Below are 13025 nucleotides of genomic sequence, written 5' to 3' on the forward strand. Positions count from 1 at the left end.
TCTCCCCGCCGGATCGCCTCTTATGCCCGTCCTGTTATACAGCGCTTCGCCGCCGGCCTCCTGGCATCGGCCGGCAGGATTGAAGACCTGCTCCTTTCCTCCGGGTGCCGCGGCTGCTACGGCTGACGTTGCGGGTGACCCGGGGATGGCCCCTCCCGGCACTTGAGGCCCAACCCTGCCCACGGCTGCCTTGGACCCCGGCGCTGCGTAGTTCCAGTGCATCTGCCCACCTGTCAGCCGGGTGCACGGTGCTGCATCCATCACACAATCTTGGTCACGAAGTTCGAGTGGGGTACGTCCTTCCAGCTGGACCATATCTTCCATAGACTTGTCCCCTCTCGCTGCTCATTCCTGCCTCGGCTGGCTACTCAAGCAGGATCCCAGGGAATAGTTTCATTTACCAGGGTGCTGTGGTCCCTTTGTTTCCTCGCAGCGGCTTTGGCCGTGTCTCTCCGCTGGGGATCCAGCTACCCGCCCTGTGGGCCCTTCTGGACTGCCGTCTCCTTGGGTGCTGCCTTGCTGGCCTCCTGTGCCCGGCGACGTGACTGGTGTGGCGGCTGCGGCTGGCGGGGCCAGGGTGATGCCTGTCTGCTTTCTTGGGCTCCCCCCTGCATTACGGGAGCCCGGAGCTACCTGGAGCTGTCTCGGGCTCCACCTGACTGACCTACGGAGGGGCTGTGTTGTTCCCACATCCTGCTGTGGACAGCGTGAATTGCCTTCCGCCAGGGGGCCATCGCCTTGCTCCGGTTGGCCCCTCCTGAGCCACTGTGAATCCCCGGGGCGGACTGGATGATGGCCGGGTCCGGCTTGCATCGCTGCTGCCTGTGATCCCTTCAGCGGCCTGTGGCGCTGCATTGCGGTCTCGGCGACGACGGGGGGCATTGCCTGAACCTCCTGGGGGCCTGGACCACGCGGTGCTGATATCTGTGAGCCGCCGAGGGACCTTCCTCTCTCTCCCCCCCCCCCCCAAGCGACAAATGAGGTGAGGAGGTGTTCACGGGGGTGCGGGCCTCTGGAAGGGGGAATCGGCCGTCGATCGGGCAGCAGAGGGGGGGGGGGGTTCGGGGGGGAGGGACTGTGTGTGCAGCCCCAGGCCAGCTCGGTGCCGGTCTGGGCTTCTTGTACCTCCCCCCGCTCCCGTCCCCCCTGGAGCCCCGGAGGGTCGGTGAATCCTCGAATGCCACCTCGGGCAGTGGCGCTTGGGCTTCTGGGCTGGAGCCGTGGGTGACCCGGTGGCTCTGCCGGCCTTTCATTCTCCCTGGGGAGGGCTGGCGTTGACTCGACTGCCCGCTCATCTGACCCGGTGCACCTGCCTGGTGCGGGCCCTTGGACTGCAGCCGCTGCCTGGGGTTTGGGTCGGCCGCACGATTCGGGCAGGGGGGGGGGGTCCTGGTTGTGGGACCCAGTCCTCAGGCACCTGTCCTCTGAAGCCGTGACGTCCTGCTCCCGCCTCCGTAGCGGGCCTCTGTCCCCACCCCGGGCGCCCATATCTGATGCTCTAGCGTGCCTGCCACTCTTCAGAGGTCCACTGAGGCCCTGCAGACTACAATTGGCCCGACGCGGGGCGGAAGGGACTGGCTACACCCTGGGCCTTCTTCTCCGTCCTCTTTCCCTGCCTCTCGACTGACTGGATTATCTTGAGGAAGCCGCCGTCTCGTCACTGTCCTGTCTGGAGATCACCATAGTCCGGGACAAGGTACCCAAGGCCCCGGCTACCCAAACTCAGATAAACCAGTTCACCACCGCTGGGGCTGCCGGTGGACTTGCTTGCGCGGGCGCTCCTGCCACACCGGATCTCTCCGTGATTCTTCAGGCGATCCAGACGTCGCAGTCCTCGGTCGAGGGCAAAATTGCTGAGGTCCGTGTAGACATAACACTAATCCGGCAGGACTTTCTCAACGCCAACACCAGGATTAAGGAAGCGGAGTCCCGAGTGTCTGCCGTGGAGGATGACCTTCAGCAGCTCAAGGCCCAGGTGAATCGGCTCCAATCCCACACTCAGGAGCTCCACCAGCGGGTGGAGGATGCGGAATATTGTGCCAGCTTTAACAACCTTCGCCAGGTTGGATTTTCGGAGGGCGTCGATCAGGGTCGGGCGGCGGAGTTTGTGGAACGCTGGAAACGCTCTTGGATGCCCGAGGGCGCACTCTCTCCCTGGTTCACGATCGAGAGGGCGCATAGGTCACTTGCTCCCCGGCCGCAGCCGGGCGCCCCTCCGCGATCTATCATCCTGCAAATCCTCAACTACCAAGACAGAGACGCTACCCCGGCCGAATCCCGGAGGAAGCAGCTGCTCAAATACGAGAACCTGACGATAATGGTCTTCCCTGACTACACCCGGGAGGTCCAATCTCAACGTCGCTCCTTTGCTGAGGTCAAGCAGGCTGTGTGTGATCTTTCAGGACAAAACCCTTTTCTTTGAGTCTCCAGAGGAGGCATGGACGTGGCCGACGGAGGAGCGCTCACTGCGGCTGCCTGCCCAGGACCGTGTGCGGCCTGCTGCTGCCGGAGATGTGCGGTGGGACGTGCCTGTGCTCCGCCCGCGCCGCAGGGGCTCGGCCAGGCGCAGGATGCGTACACGCTCTGCCTCCCAGGCGGGCCCCTAACGGGATCACACGCCGGGGCCTTCTGGGGGAACCTCTCCGGCCATGGGGCGCTCTGGCTCCTTGGGCCGCCCCGACCCCAGTGCAGCTTCGCCTCGTCGCCCCCGATTGATCTTCCGGATACTGATCTCTCCTGCAGTGTGACTCTTCTCACTGGACCGGCCTGACCACATCCAAGTGATGTTCGCCTCCTACGCCATGTCCGGGTTCCTGGTCGGGGTCACCCGGGACATGTGGCTGAGCTCAAGATTAATTCCCCATTTGGTCACTAACTGTTCACCGTTGGTATAGACATGAATATCCTACTAAGAGGAGGGGTCCTCCACGTCTTGCCCCGTTTCCAAGTATTTTAGCTTGGTGTTTGTGCTTTGTTGTTGTTCGGGCGACAGATGCTTCCGTTCCTGAAGTGTGGGGTGGGGAGATGGGAGGGATAAGAGTCTTTGCTCCTGTTTGGTTTGTTCTTCAAAGTTATTATCTTTTGCACCACCTTTGATCCACAGCACTTGGAGGGGGGGACGGGACACATCCCAACACCGCTACGCTACTCTATCCACGGGCGCTGGGAACTTCCGCACTCCTCTTACCCCAGCTCAACTGCCTTGCGATCCGGCTCCTCCCATGGCCTCCTCCTCCTTGGCGATTCTAGCGCACTCTCATCGCTCCTGCTAATGGCCTGAAATGTTAACGGCCTGCTGGACAAAATCAGCCGCGCAGCGATACGCCCAGCGCCAGGAGATAGACATACTCATGCTCCAGGAAACCCATCTACTAGGCCAACGCTGTTCTTTCCTTGCCCGCTATGGCGCGATCTGGCATTCGGGGTTTTGTAGGGGATCCAGAGGGGTGGCAATTCTGGTGCGTCGTGCTCTTCCCCTTGTGGCGCGTAAGGTTACGCATGACCCTCAGGGCTGCTTTATTCTTTTAGAAGGGACCCTCGGGGATCGGCCGCTAAACTTGCTGTCTATTCCCCTCCTGCTCTGTTGGCCCCTACACTCCGCAGACTTACCCCGCTGATCGCGGATTTACCTCTGGGACAGACAGTGGTGGGGGTGACTTTAATGCCATTATGGACCCTGTTCTTGATGTTGCGTCCCCTCCCTCTACTTCCAGGACTGTCCAATCCGGTCTTCTCTCATCATGGGCGGCCAGCCTGGGGCTCGGGGATGCCTGGAGACTGGGACATCTGACGGTTAGGCAATACACCCACACTTCTGCCTCTCACCACACCCATGAGCGCCTAGACTATGCTTTCCTACCGGTTCAGGATTGCCGATCGCTTCAGGCCATATCTATCCTCCCGAGGGGCCTATCGGACCATTCCCCAGTGCTACTTCATGTAGGGGCCCTTCCCCCAACCTCCCGACCACTCTGGCAACTCAACGCCTGGTTTCTCCTGGACGAGGAGTTCAGGGACAGCATTGGTTCTGAACTTGCCAGCTATTTTACCATTAATCAGGGCTCGGTGTCCTCCTCTCGCACTCTTTGGGAGGCCGGTAAGGCCACTATTAGGGGGTTTGCTAAGGGCCGGCTGAAACTTATTCGCGCGGCACGTAACGCCCAGCTCACACACCTGGAGGCGCAGGCCGCCCTGATTGAGGCACTTAACCCTGACGAGAGATCTGCTGCCCAGGAGCGGAGGCTGGAGTTCCTACGAGACGAGATGAGTCAGACCTCTATGGAGGCCGCCAAGCTCCTTTGGCGTTCGTCCGTGGCCAGAGTGTACGGTTGGGGAGACAAAAACGGGAAGCTACTCCACCGCCTCGCCACCTACCCTATGGCCAACCGTATCATACCCAAGATGACAGACACAGATGGAACGATTCACCATGCCCCGGCAGCGGTTGCCCAATGCTTTGCCTCCTAATAGGTTACCCTCCATTTGGTGCATCTGCCTGATCTTTCTCTCCTTGACCTCCTCCGACGGGAGGGGTTCTCTCTCCCTCCTCTTAGCGACTCGGACGCGGCCGCGTTGGACCTTACGCTTACACCTGCGGAAGTAGCAGACGCCATTCCGCGCCTGGCGGCTGGTAGAACTCCTGGGACATACGGGCTCCCTCAGGAGTTTTATTCATCCTATCGCGATACCCTGCTTCCGCCTCTCATGGAGATGTACAGGGAAGCAATGGTGTGGCTCATTCCGGCCAGAGAAGGATCTTGCTACCATCGTGGTGATTCCTAAGTCCCAGCCCCCCTCGCAGTGCTGCTCGGACTATCGGCCCATTTCACTCATCAACACGGAACTTAAGATCTTCGCTTCCGTATTGGCCAATCGCATACGGCCGCATTTAACCCAGCTTGTCCACACCGACCAATGCGGCTTTATGCCTCGCCGAGGGACCAGGCACTGTCTCCGCCGCCTTCACCTCGCCCTCGAGAATCGGCACATGCTTCCTCCATATTTGTCCCTTCTCCTTATTGATTTTGAGAAGGCTTTTGACTCTGTTGACTGGAGCTACTTGGAAGCGGTGTTGGAGCAGATGGGCTTTGGTACTCCTTTCCGTAAGCTGGTGAGACTACTCTACCACCGTCCCCGGGCACAGGTCCTCGTCAATGGTGCTTTATCCCGCCCTTTCCCCATTGGACGGGGCACGAGGCAGGGATGCCCCCTCTCCCCGATCCTCTTTGCTCTGGCAATGGAGCGGTTCGCTTGTCTTGTCCGCAGCGACCATTCCTTGACTGGCTGGAGGTGACCCGGTGTAGCGGAGGACAAAATCGCGCTATACGCGGATGACGTGTTGCTATTCCTGGCGGACCCCACCCGGTCGGGGCCTCGTTGCCTTCGGGCCCTGGCTGTTTTTGAACGAGCTTCCAGCTTGCGGCTCAATCCGGCCGAATCTGTCTTGGCACCTTTAACATGTCGCGCGAGTGCTTTGATTGGCAGTCGTCGATCCGTCTTCGGCGGTTGTCTTTCAAATACTTGTGGATTTGGGTCTCCATCCTCCCTGACCTTGCATGGGAGCTCAATGACACCCCGCTGGTTAAGCAGGTCCGCGCCGATCTTCTTAAATGGTGCACACTGCCTCTAAACCCTCTGGGCAGGGTTGCCCTGTACAAAATGATGATCCTGCCCCGCTTTTTGTACATGCTCCAGAACACCCACCTCCCCTTTGCCAGATCTTGGTTCTGGGATGTGGACGGTACGCCCACCAAATTCCTTTGGGGAGGACGGAGGTCCAGGCTGGCACTGGCCCAGTGCCGAGTGCCGAATCCCACCGTTTGACGGCGGCCTTGGAATGACGAACCTCTATCTCTACTACCTAGCGACTCGTCTCCTCACGATTCATGATTGGTTCAATGGCGGCTGGTCTGACCCGGCGTATCGCTTGGAACTTCATCTCTTGGGCTTCTCCTCTATCCAGGGGATGCTTTATGGGACCGCAATCCCCAGAGCTCTTCCTGAGATCACGCACGGCGTATTCCTGGCTTGGCATGCCTCACTGCGTCATACTCTATGGACAGGCAGGCTGACCCGCTAAACTCCCTTGTGGTGTGGCACGAGACTTTGTGAAGTCGCTTCCCTACCGGGGTTCCGACAGTGGGATCTCATCGGGGTAACCTTGTTGGGTGACGTCTGGAGCGGTACCCACATTCGGTCCTTTCAGGACCTACAGGCCAGGCACTCCCTCCATCCCTCTCAATTCTTTCGGTACTTGCAGCTGCGCCATGCCCTTTTTTCCCCACATTCCAGACGGCACTCCCCTGCCTGAATACAGCCCACCCGAGGCACAGGTACTGACTGGGGACTTGGGGAAGGGTGGAGTCTCTCGGATATACCGTTCACTCACCAACAACACTCCTAATTCCCTTTCCCTACTCCGCGAGAGGTGGGAGGGCTGGCTTGGGGTTCTAGAGGATGAAGACTGGAGGGACGCCCTGATGGCCCCTAGGACGATCGCGGTATTGGCGAGGCTTCGCCTGGTCCAAATCTATTTTCTACACGCCGCCTACCTTACACCTCTGCGTCTTCACCGTACTGGGCTTCAGACTGACTCCCACTGCCCCCGTTGTGCCCACCCCACGCCGATTTCTACCATATGGTTTGGTTGTGCTCTGCAATCCAGAGATATTGGGAATGGTTAACCCAAGACCGGACGGGGGTCCTGGGGTGGGAGGTGCCTCTCGATCCTATACATGTTCTGTTGGGAGTCACTGACGGATTGGACGGCTCTAGGGCGGAGAAGATTTTCCTTAACACAGTACTGGTGGTCGCTAAGAGGGACATTGCTGTGCATTGGTTGGACACTGCTCCTCCAACTATAGGGCGCTGGCGCCGGGGGGTGGATTGGTGCGCTGCGCAGGAGCGGCCTCTATATGTGGCAAGGGGATGTCCTGAGAAATTTCGCCGTATGTGGGGCAAATGAGTCGGGGTACTCGATGATTGAGATGGTGTGGTCCTCTCGTCAGGCACACGTGGATATGCTTTTAGTGATTTCCTTCAGTAACCTTGATGTCACAGATGTGTTTTTCTCCCTATTCTGATGATGCATATGTGGCTCTGAATGGTGCTGTTTGTTATTACCTACAAAACTCAATAAAATTGGTTGTCCAAAAAAATAAAAATGATAATGTATGGAAATCAGGTTTCAGTGAATATTTATCGTAAGTGTGTTGATTTGTTTTGATCCAATTAAAATCTTTGTTTCCATCACACTTCAGAATTACAAAAGAGGGCTTCATTTTGCTTTCGTAACTGCTGGTTGTATACACTATATCTAAAGGTATTTACATTGTGTTGTGTATTACAAAACATTACATCCAACAGCCTTTCCTTTCACTCTCCCCAAAAAGATTGTCAAGTAATCCCCTTTACTTTTCTTTCTCCGACTGCAAAGTGAGAGGAATTTGAAAACCCCAATCCCCAAGTTAAAAACATAAGCAGCAATTTGTCAATAGCTGTAGCTTGTCGTTCGACCTCTGTTTTTGAAGCACTGGCAAATGTAACCAGATAAATACAGAATTTAAAGGCATCTTTATTTATTGCTTGGACATTCGTGACTCACCGAAAATATGGGTGGGTTGCAACCCACAGTTAGGGAACAAAGAGCTAGAGAACTACAGGACATCCGATCCTCTCCAAGCCAAAGAGAGAGAGTCGTAGAGGGCATCCGATGCACTGTCACTCTCCTCTCCAAGCCAAAGAGAGAGAGTCGCAGAGGGCATCCGATGCACTGTGATTCTCCTCTCCAAGCCAAAGAGAGAGAGTCGCAGAGGGCATCCGATGCACTGTGATTCTCCTCTGACCGCAATACCAAAGCGGGCCACTAGAGGTCAGGAATGCACTGTGGACTGTCGTGCTCACTTTTCCACAGGTAATGAAAGGGGCAGTTTCCAATAATCCACGGCCTCTAAGCAAAGTGTCAGGCAGCCACGACGTCAGCACATACGGTAGGGACTCTGTGCAAGGGCCAGCTGTGAGCGGACATTGCGCTGCGAGTGGGAGGGTGCGAGGGTCAGCTGTGTGTGAGGCTGTGCAAGTGTCAGATGTGTGTGGACATCGCTGCGCGCTGGAGCACCCTGTGGGAAAAGAACGCACAGGAGCAGCACGGCAAAAGATTTTTTTTTTTTTTTAAACAACGCACACACACATTTCGACATCTTACCTGATGCAAACAGGGCCAACTGTCAGCGTTCCCAGGAGAGCAAGCACAAAAGAGAGAGAGGGAGGGGAAGAGAGAGAGGGAGGGGAAGAGAGAGAGGGAGGGGAAGAGAGAGAGGGAGGGGAAGAGAGAGAGGGAGGGAAGAGAGAGAGAGGAAGAGGAAAAAACCAAAACATGTTAGCATTGTACAATATTCTTTCCTGCAGCAACACAGCAAGGCTGATTAGGGCCAGGCCAGCAAAAATAAGACTAGAAAAGCCAATGCCCCCACATCCCAACACAGGAAAACGAATCTAAGCGGCTGTGGTCACGGGGTTCAAACACAGAATAGCTACGAAAAAGAAGTCATACATGTAGCACGTTGAAAGAAAGTAGAAGCGACCCAGGTGACAAAACCAGATTAATAACTAAAAAAACAGGAGGTGAAGCTCGAGTTAGAAGAACTAAAACCGGAGGAAAGACAGCAGAGAAAGCTTAGCCATCCCCGACTGACCACAACAGCCAGGTAAGAACCGGAAAGGAGGATGAAACCGGCCAAGAGACCACACCAGACTAGGAAGCCAGAGTCCCAAAACTAGATACCAGAGAAAACCAAGCAAAGGGGACAGAGGAAAGTTCAAGTGTGGCATTCGTGTAAGAGGGAGAGCGTAAGACGCCACCAGCCTGGGACTGAGGACCCAAGAAACACTTCCAATGTTTCACTGTGATGGGTTACGTCAGAGGGGGTGAGGGGAAGAAGAGAGTCATGCAAAATACAAGATGTAACACATGAAGATCCCAGCGTTAACAAGGCAAAAGCAGTGAAGTGAGCTGGGTTCAGTGAAGGCCAGGACCGACCCCCTTATTGATCATATGAGCAGGATACTTCCCATCTGCAGTGCTAGTGAGATGGCCCAGGCTTCACTGGCATTTAACGTAGCAAGGTATTGTCCCCCAGAGAGTGAACAGTTCTAACCTCCCTAGCTGAAGAAAGCAGGGCCCTCCGAGGTCCGCACCTCCCACGTCTTCTGCGGGGTGACCATTCCTTTCAAACACAGTCGCGGCATCTATGCTGTCCAGTGTAAGACCTCTCCCCCCCCCACTCCTCAGTGGGAACCCGGAAGGTTACTTTAAGCACTGCAAACACATTTTAACAGAGGATTTGAAACCTATCCCTTGCTCACTTAAGAGGACACTATCGTGCACCTCAAGTGCGGTTTTGCGCAGTGGTTATTGAAACCAGGCTGCATGAATGTCTGTACCCTACAATCCGCCAAGACAAACACCGACCTTTTCTGAATTTACCAATGAAGTGCCTCCATCATCTTGTCCAAAATTAGTTTTTTTGCTACAATACAAACTGAAGTCTGACCAGAACCGTTTCACAATCCACTCTCAATGTGGCTATTCTGGTCATTCTTCCCAGTAGAGCGATTCCGATAAGGAGCACCAGCGCAGTACGCAATGCGCCAGGATCTTTAACAGCAACCGGGCGTAAGCGGTTCTTCTTGCTCGGATTCTTGGATCATTACACAGATGGATGGCGGAGAGATCTTGGACCAGACACGGAAACCTTTGCAGCTCGAGCACACGATTACTCAATCATCCATCCCAGTGACAACTGGTTGCCCAACACAGGACATTCCTTGCCCTGCAGAAAGGTTACATCTCAAGATCGATGCCGTGTGCCCTGCAGAGTCACAAACACAAACTCCCTGCCGCACTGCAGGCTTGCCTTGGCAGGAACTGCAAACTGCAGCTTACAGCACAAACATATTGGGCACATGGGGCATCGGGCTAGTAAAGGCCAGCGGAGTCTACATTTCTTTCTAAGTTCAGCATTTCATATATAGGTACAACACATTCCCAACCATACCCCAACTTCAGCTCGTTCTATTCTCTTACCTTTCAGTTACTGTCTTGAGTTTGCCTGAAAAACAAGCAAATCCTTTTAAATCCTTGCCATAAATGGCGTCGTCCTGGTGCCGCAGCCTCTCCCTCTAGTCCAATCTCAATTCATGACCGCCTGGTTTACACCGACATGCTTGCCTGTCCGGCTGTACCCTTGCGGTAGTAAAATGTCTGACAGGTTGTTCGCTGGCCCTACTCTATTAGAGAGTAAACAGACATAATCCCTCGACTCTCTATAGGACTTCCTCGTGAAATTGCAACTGCCGACAGCTCCTTTGAGTGGCGTGGGTTATCTTTGTTGGCTAGCTGGTCTGCTGTTGGATTGCACCACTAGAGTGTTGTGATGCCCAGGACTATGATCTACTGACCCTGAACTATTGCACCTGTAGCTCCTATTACCTCTAAGGAGTTGGCACACAAAAGCTGGGCAACCGGTCACCACTACAGTGCACAAACCTCGACCGCTGCATGGACGGAAAACATCAACTACTGGATAAGCTTAACTAACTGAAGATCATTCAGTCAAAACTTAAAGTGGCAAAGTAGGACCCCTGCACGCGCTCTGTAATTCACCCATGTTATGTTATAGGGATATTTATAAAAGCGCATGTACACCAACCGGTCTCTTAGCGCTAATGTTTCTGTTTGACCCAGCCTCCAGCCCCTCTCTCCAGTCACAGAGGGAAATCAACTGGCAGTTCTATTTCCTCAAAAGGCCCCCTTTAGACCTGCAGGTTTGTCGTGATCATGGCTGTCCCACCTGAACTAAGCAAATTGCATATTTAATGCATTACCTAAATGTGGGCTCCCTCAGATTACAGGATTTCTGATTACAGGATTTCTGCAGCTAGGCCAGGCACGTACTCGCAACCATATAGGTTGAGGCTTCAAAAAAGGGGATTTGTACCTCTTCTTGGCAACCACACAGCCCTGAAATTCTCCTGAGAGTACTTAAATAATAGAAGAATGGACAGGAGTCAGGGGGAAGGCGATGTACCTTCCCTCCAGCCCTTTGTGCTCGCCAATAAAGACAGAGAAAAAGATGGGCCCTGACATCAATAAGTAGGAAGGCGCACAAAAACCACTCCATCCCTAGAGGACGCCATTCACCACCAATGTTTAATTTGAAAATAAATGAAGTTTTGCTCAGAAGCCCGCTGCCAGTACTGTTGACTGTCAGCGCATTAAATACCAAGGCTGAGTAGACTCAATCCCAAATCATGGCTCTCTAATCCAGCACCAGACACTCAATGCCCTTTGATCTCACTCTTGCAGGTTCATTCTTACTCCCTTTGTCACTTTTTTTTGTCTTTCTTGTCCTTTGTGAGTTTTTTCGCTCTCTTGCTCGGAGTCAAAGTCTGATGGACTAAAATAAGTGCTGGTCTCTAAAAATGAGCGCTGGTGTACCCCACCTGCAACCACCAGCTCAAATTAACCACTATTCACCTAACACCACTACCCTTTGTCTCGTGTCAAGCGGTCCGTTCCTCACCCGCACCGAGGCCACTTCAGTTGCATAAGAGTCTGTGTCAAAGTCCTAACCTGAGATTGCACCCATTAACACGTTTAGAAGCCGCCAAGCGAAAAACAGCATCTGACAGGGAGGTGCAATCATTACTATGACTGCCCAGAACAAAAGATGCACACATTCCTACCCACCTGAGAGTTTATTTTTCAAGAAGTGAAAGGCACCTGGCAAAAAATGTAAACTGGCTAAGTTCAAACTAGGGAAAAGGGACATGGGCATGAACTGAGAAGGCTGAATGAGCAGTGTTGCCGGAACTCTACATGATGTAGGTGCTGTAGAGCTTTTAAAAGAGGGATCCCTCCCCCTTCCCCAGTTGCAACCCGTGGGACCATCACGTGCCATTGCTTTCCCTCGCCCTTCTCAGCCAGGGTCTGCTTAGGTTACTCCCTTTGGATTAGGTAAGCACGAAAAGATCCCCGCCCCCCGCAGGGTACCACTGAGACAAGCCGAGCGAAAGGGTGCTCTGCGCTTGCAGTGGAAGGAGAGAAGCGCAGGCACTCCGCATCAACAAGTACCTGCTTGCCACTGAGAAGGGTCTGTACTACCCCATTTAACATTAAAGGAACCGAACTACGTACACATCGTGGCTTCAGAGGAGCACCTGGGATTCCCTCAGTAAGGAAACTTTATTCATTACGTCCCTAAAGGAGCAAGGATGTGGGTTCCTGCCACTCTCACTACTTCCGACAGACCCCTGGGCTTGGACCCATGAGCAGCCTTTGAATGCAGACTGGAGGATCGCAGTCGCTTTTCAAAATAAAGCACAGATACATCAACCAGACAGTACCCTCCCATTTAAAACAGTAGAGGTTTAAGCCCAAATATGGCAAGGCGCATGTGAAGGCCACATCCTTTGACCCACCCCCAGCCCACCTGTCCGCCATAAACCTTTGTGCAGATACCCTTAATTTGCCAAAATACGCACCAGAAAAGATGCCCACATAAACTGATCACGGCATCCTTGGCGGTGTCCAAGCAGATGTTACACTCGAAGGTGCTGTCCTGGTTGGAGCTCTCGGCGGAGCCATTGCTGCTGGTGCCCCCTGTGTTGGAGCTGTCAGCTGCCGCTGATGTGCTAGGCCCTGCGCTCGCCATCCTCAGCGGTCAGAACCGAGGACAGGAAAGGGATGGCAGATCCCCCTGGAAAACAAACAGGGAGAGTGTATGAGAATGCTGGCTTCAATACTTAGACAACTTAAACATTCGAGACACGCCAGGAAGGTTAAACTACCCCCCCCCCCCCCCCTCACCTGCAAACGCCCACCCAGGGAATTTAGAAAGAGGTAGCGATCAGAAAGTAGACCTACTGTAATGAAGCAATGGTTCCTGGTTTAATGTACATATTGGAATGCAGAACGATGATGCTGGGCGTTCGACATGCAGTTTCACCCATGCTGAGGGATATCA

The 13025-nt window shown here is 54.3% G+C and overlaps 1 protein-coding gene across 1 annotated transcript in view; it reads right to left on the bottom strand.

Moving 5' to 3' along the window:
• Positions 1-13025, bottom strand: part of RNF185 (ring finger protein 185) — an 89158-nt gene that overhangs the window by 14700 nt on the left and 61433 nt on the right. Inside the window, exons 2-3 of the mRNA XM_085636464.1 lie at positions 12544-12758; positions 8204-8222 (exon numbers count right to left, since the gene is read on the bottom strand). Of these exons, the coding sequence (XP_085492590.1) occupies positions 8204-8222; positions 12544-12713 (189 nt within the window). The 5' untranslated portion in view covers positions 12714-12758. The remainder of the gene's footprint in view (positions 1-8203; positions 8223-12543; positions 12759-13025) is intronic.

This window comes from Triturus cristatus, chromosome 11 (assembly GCF_964204655.1).
Source record: "Triturus cristatus chromosome 11, aTriCri1.1, whole genome shotgun sequence".
Classification (NCBI taxonomy): Eukaryota; Metazoa; Chordata; class Amphibia; order Caudata; family Salamandridae; genus Triturus; species Triturus cristatus.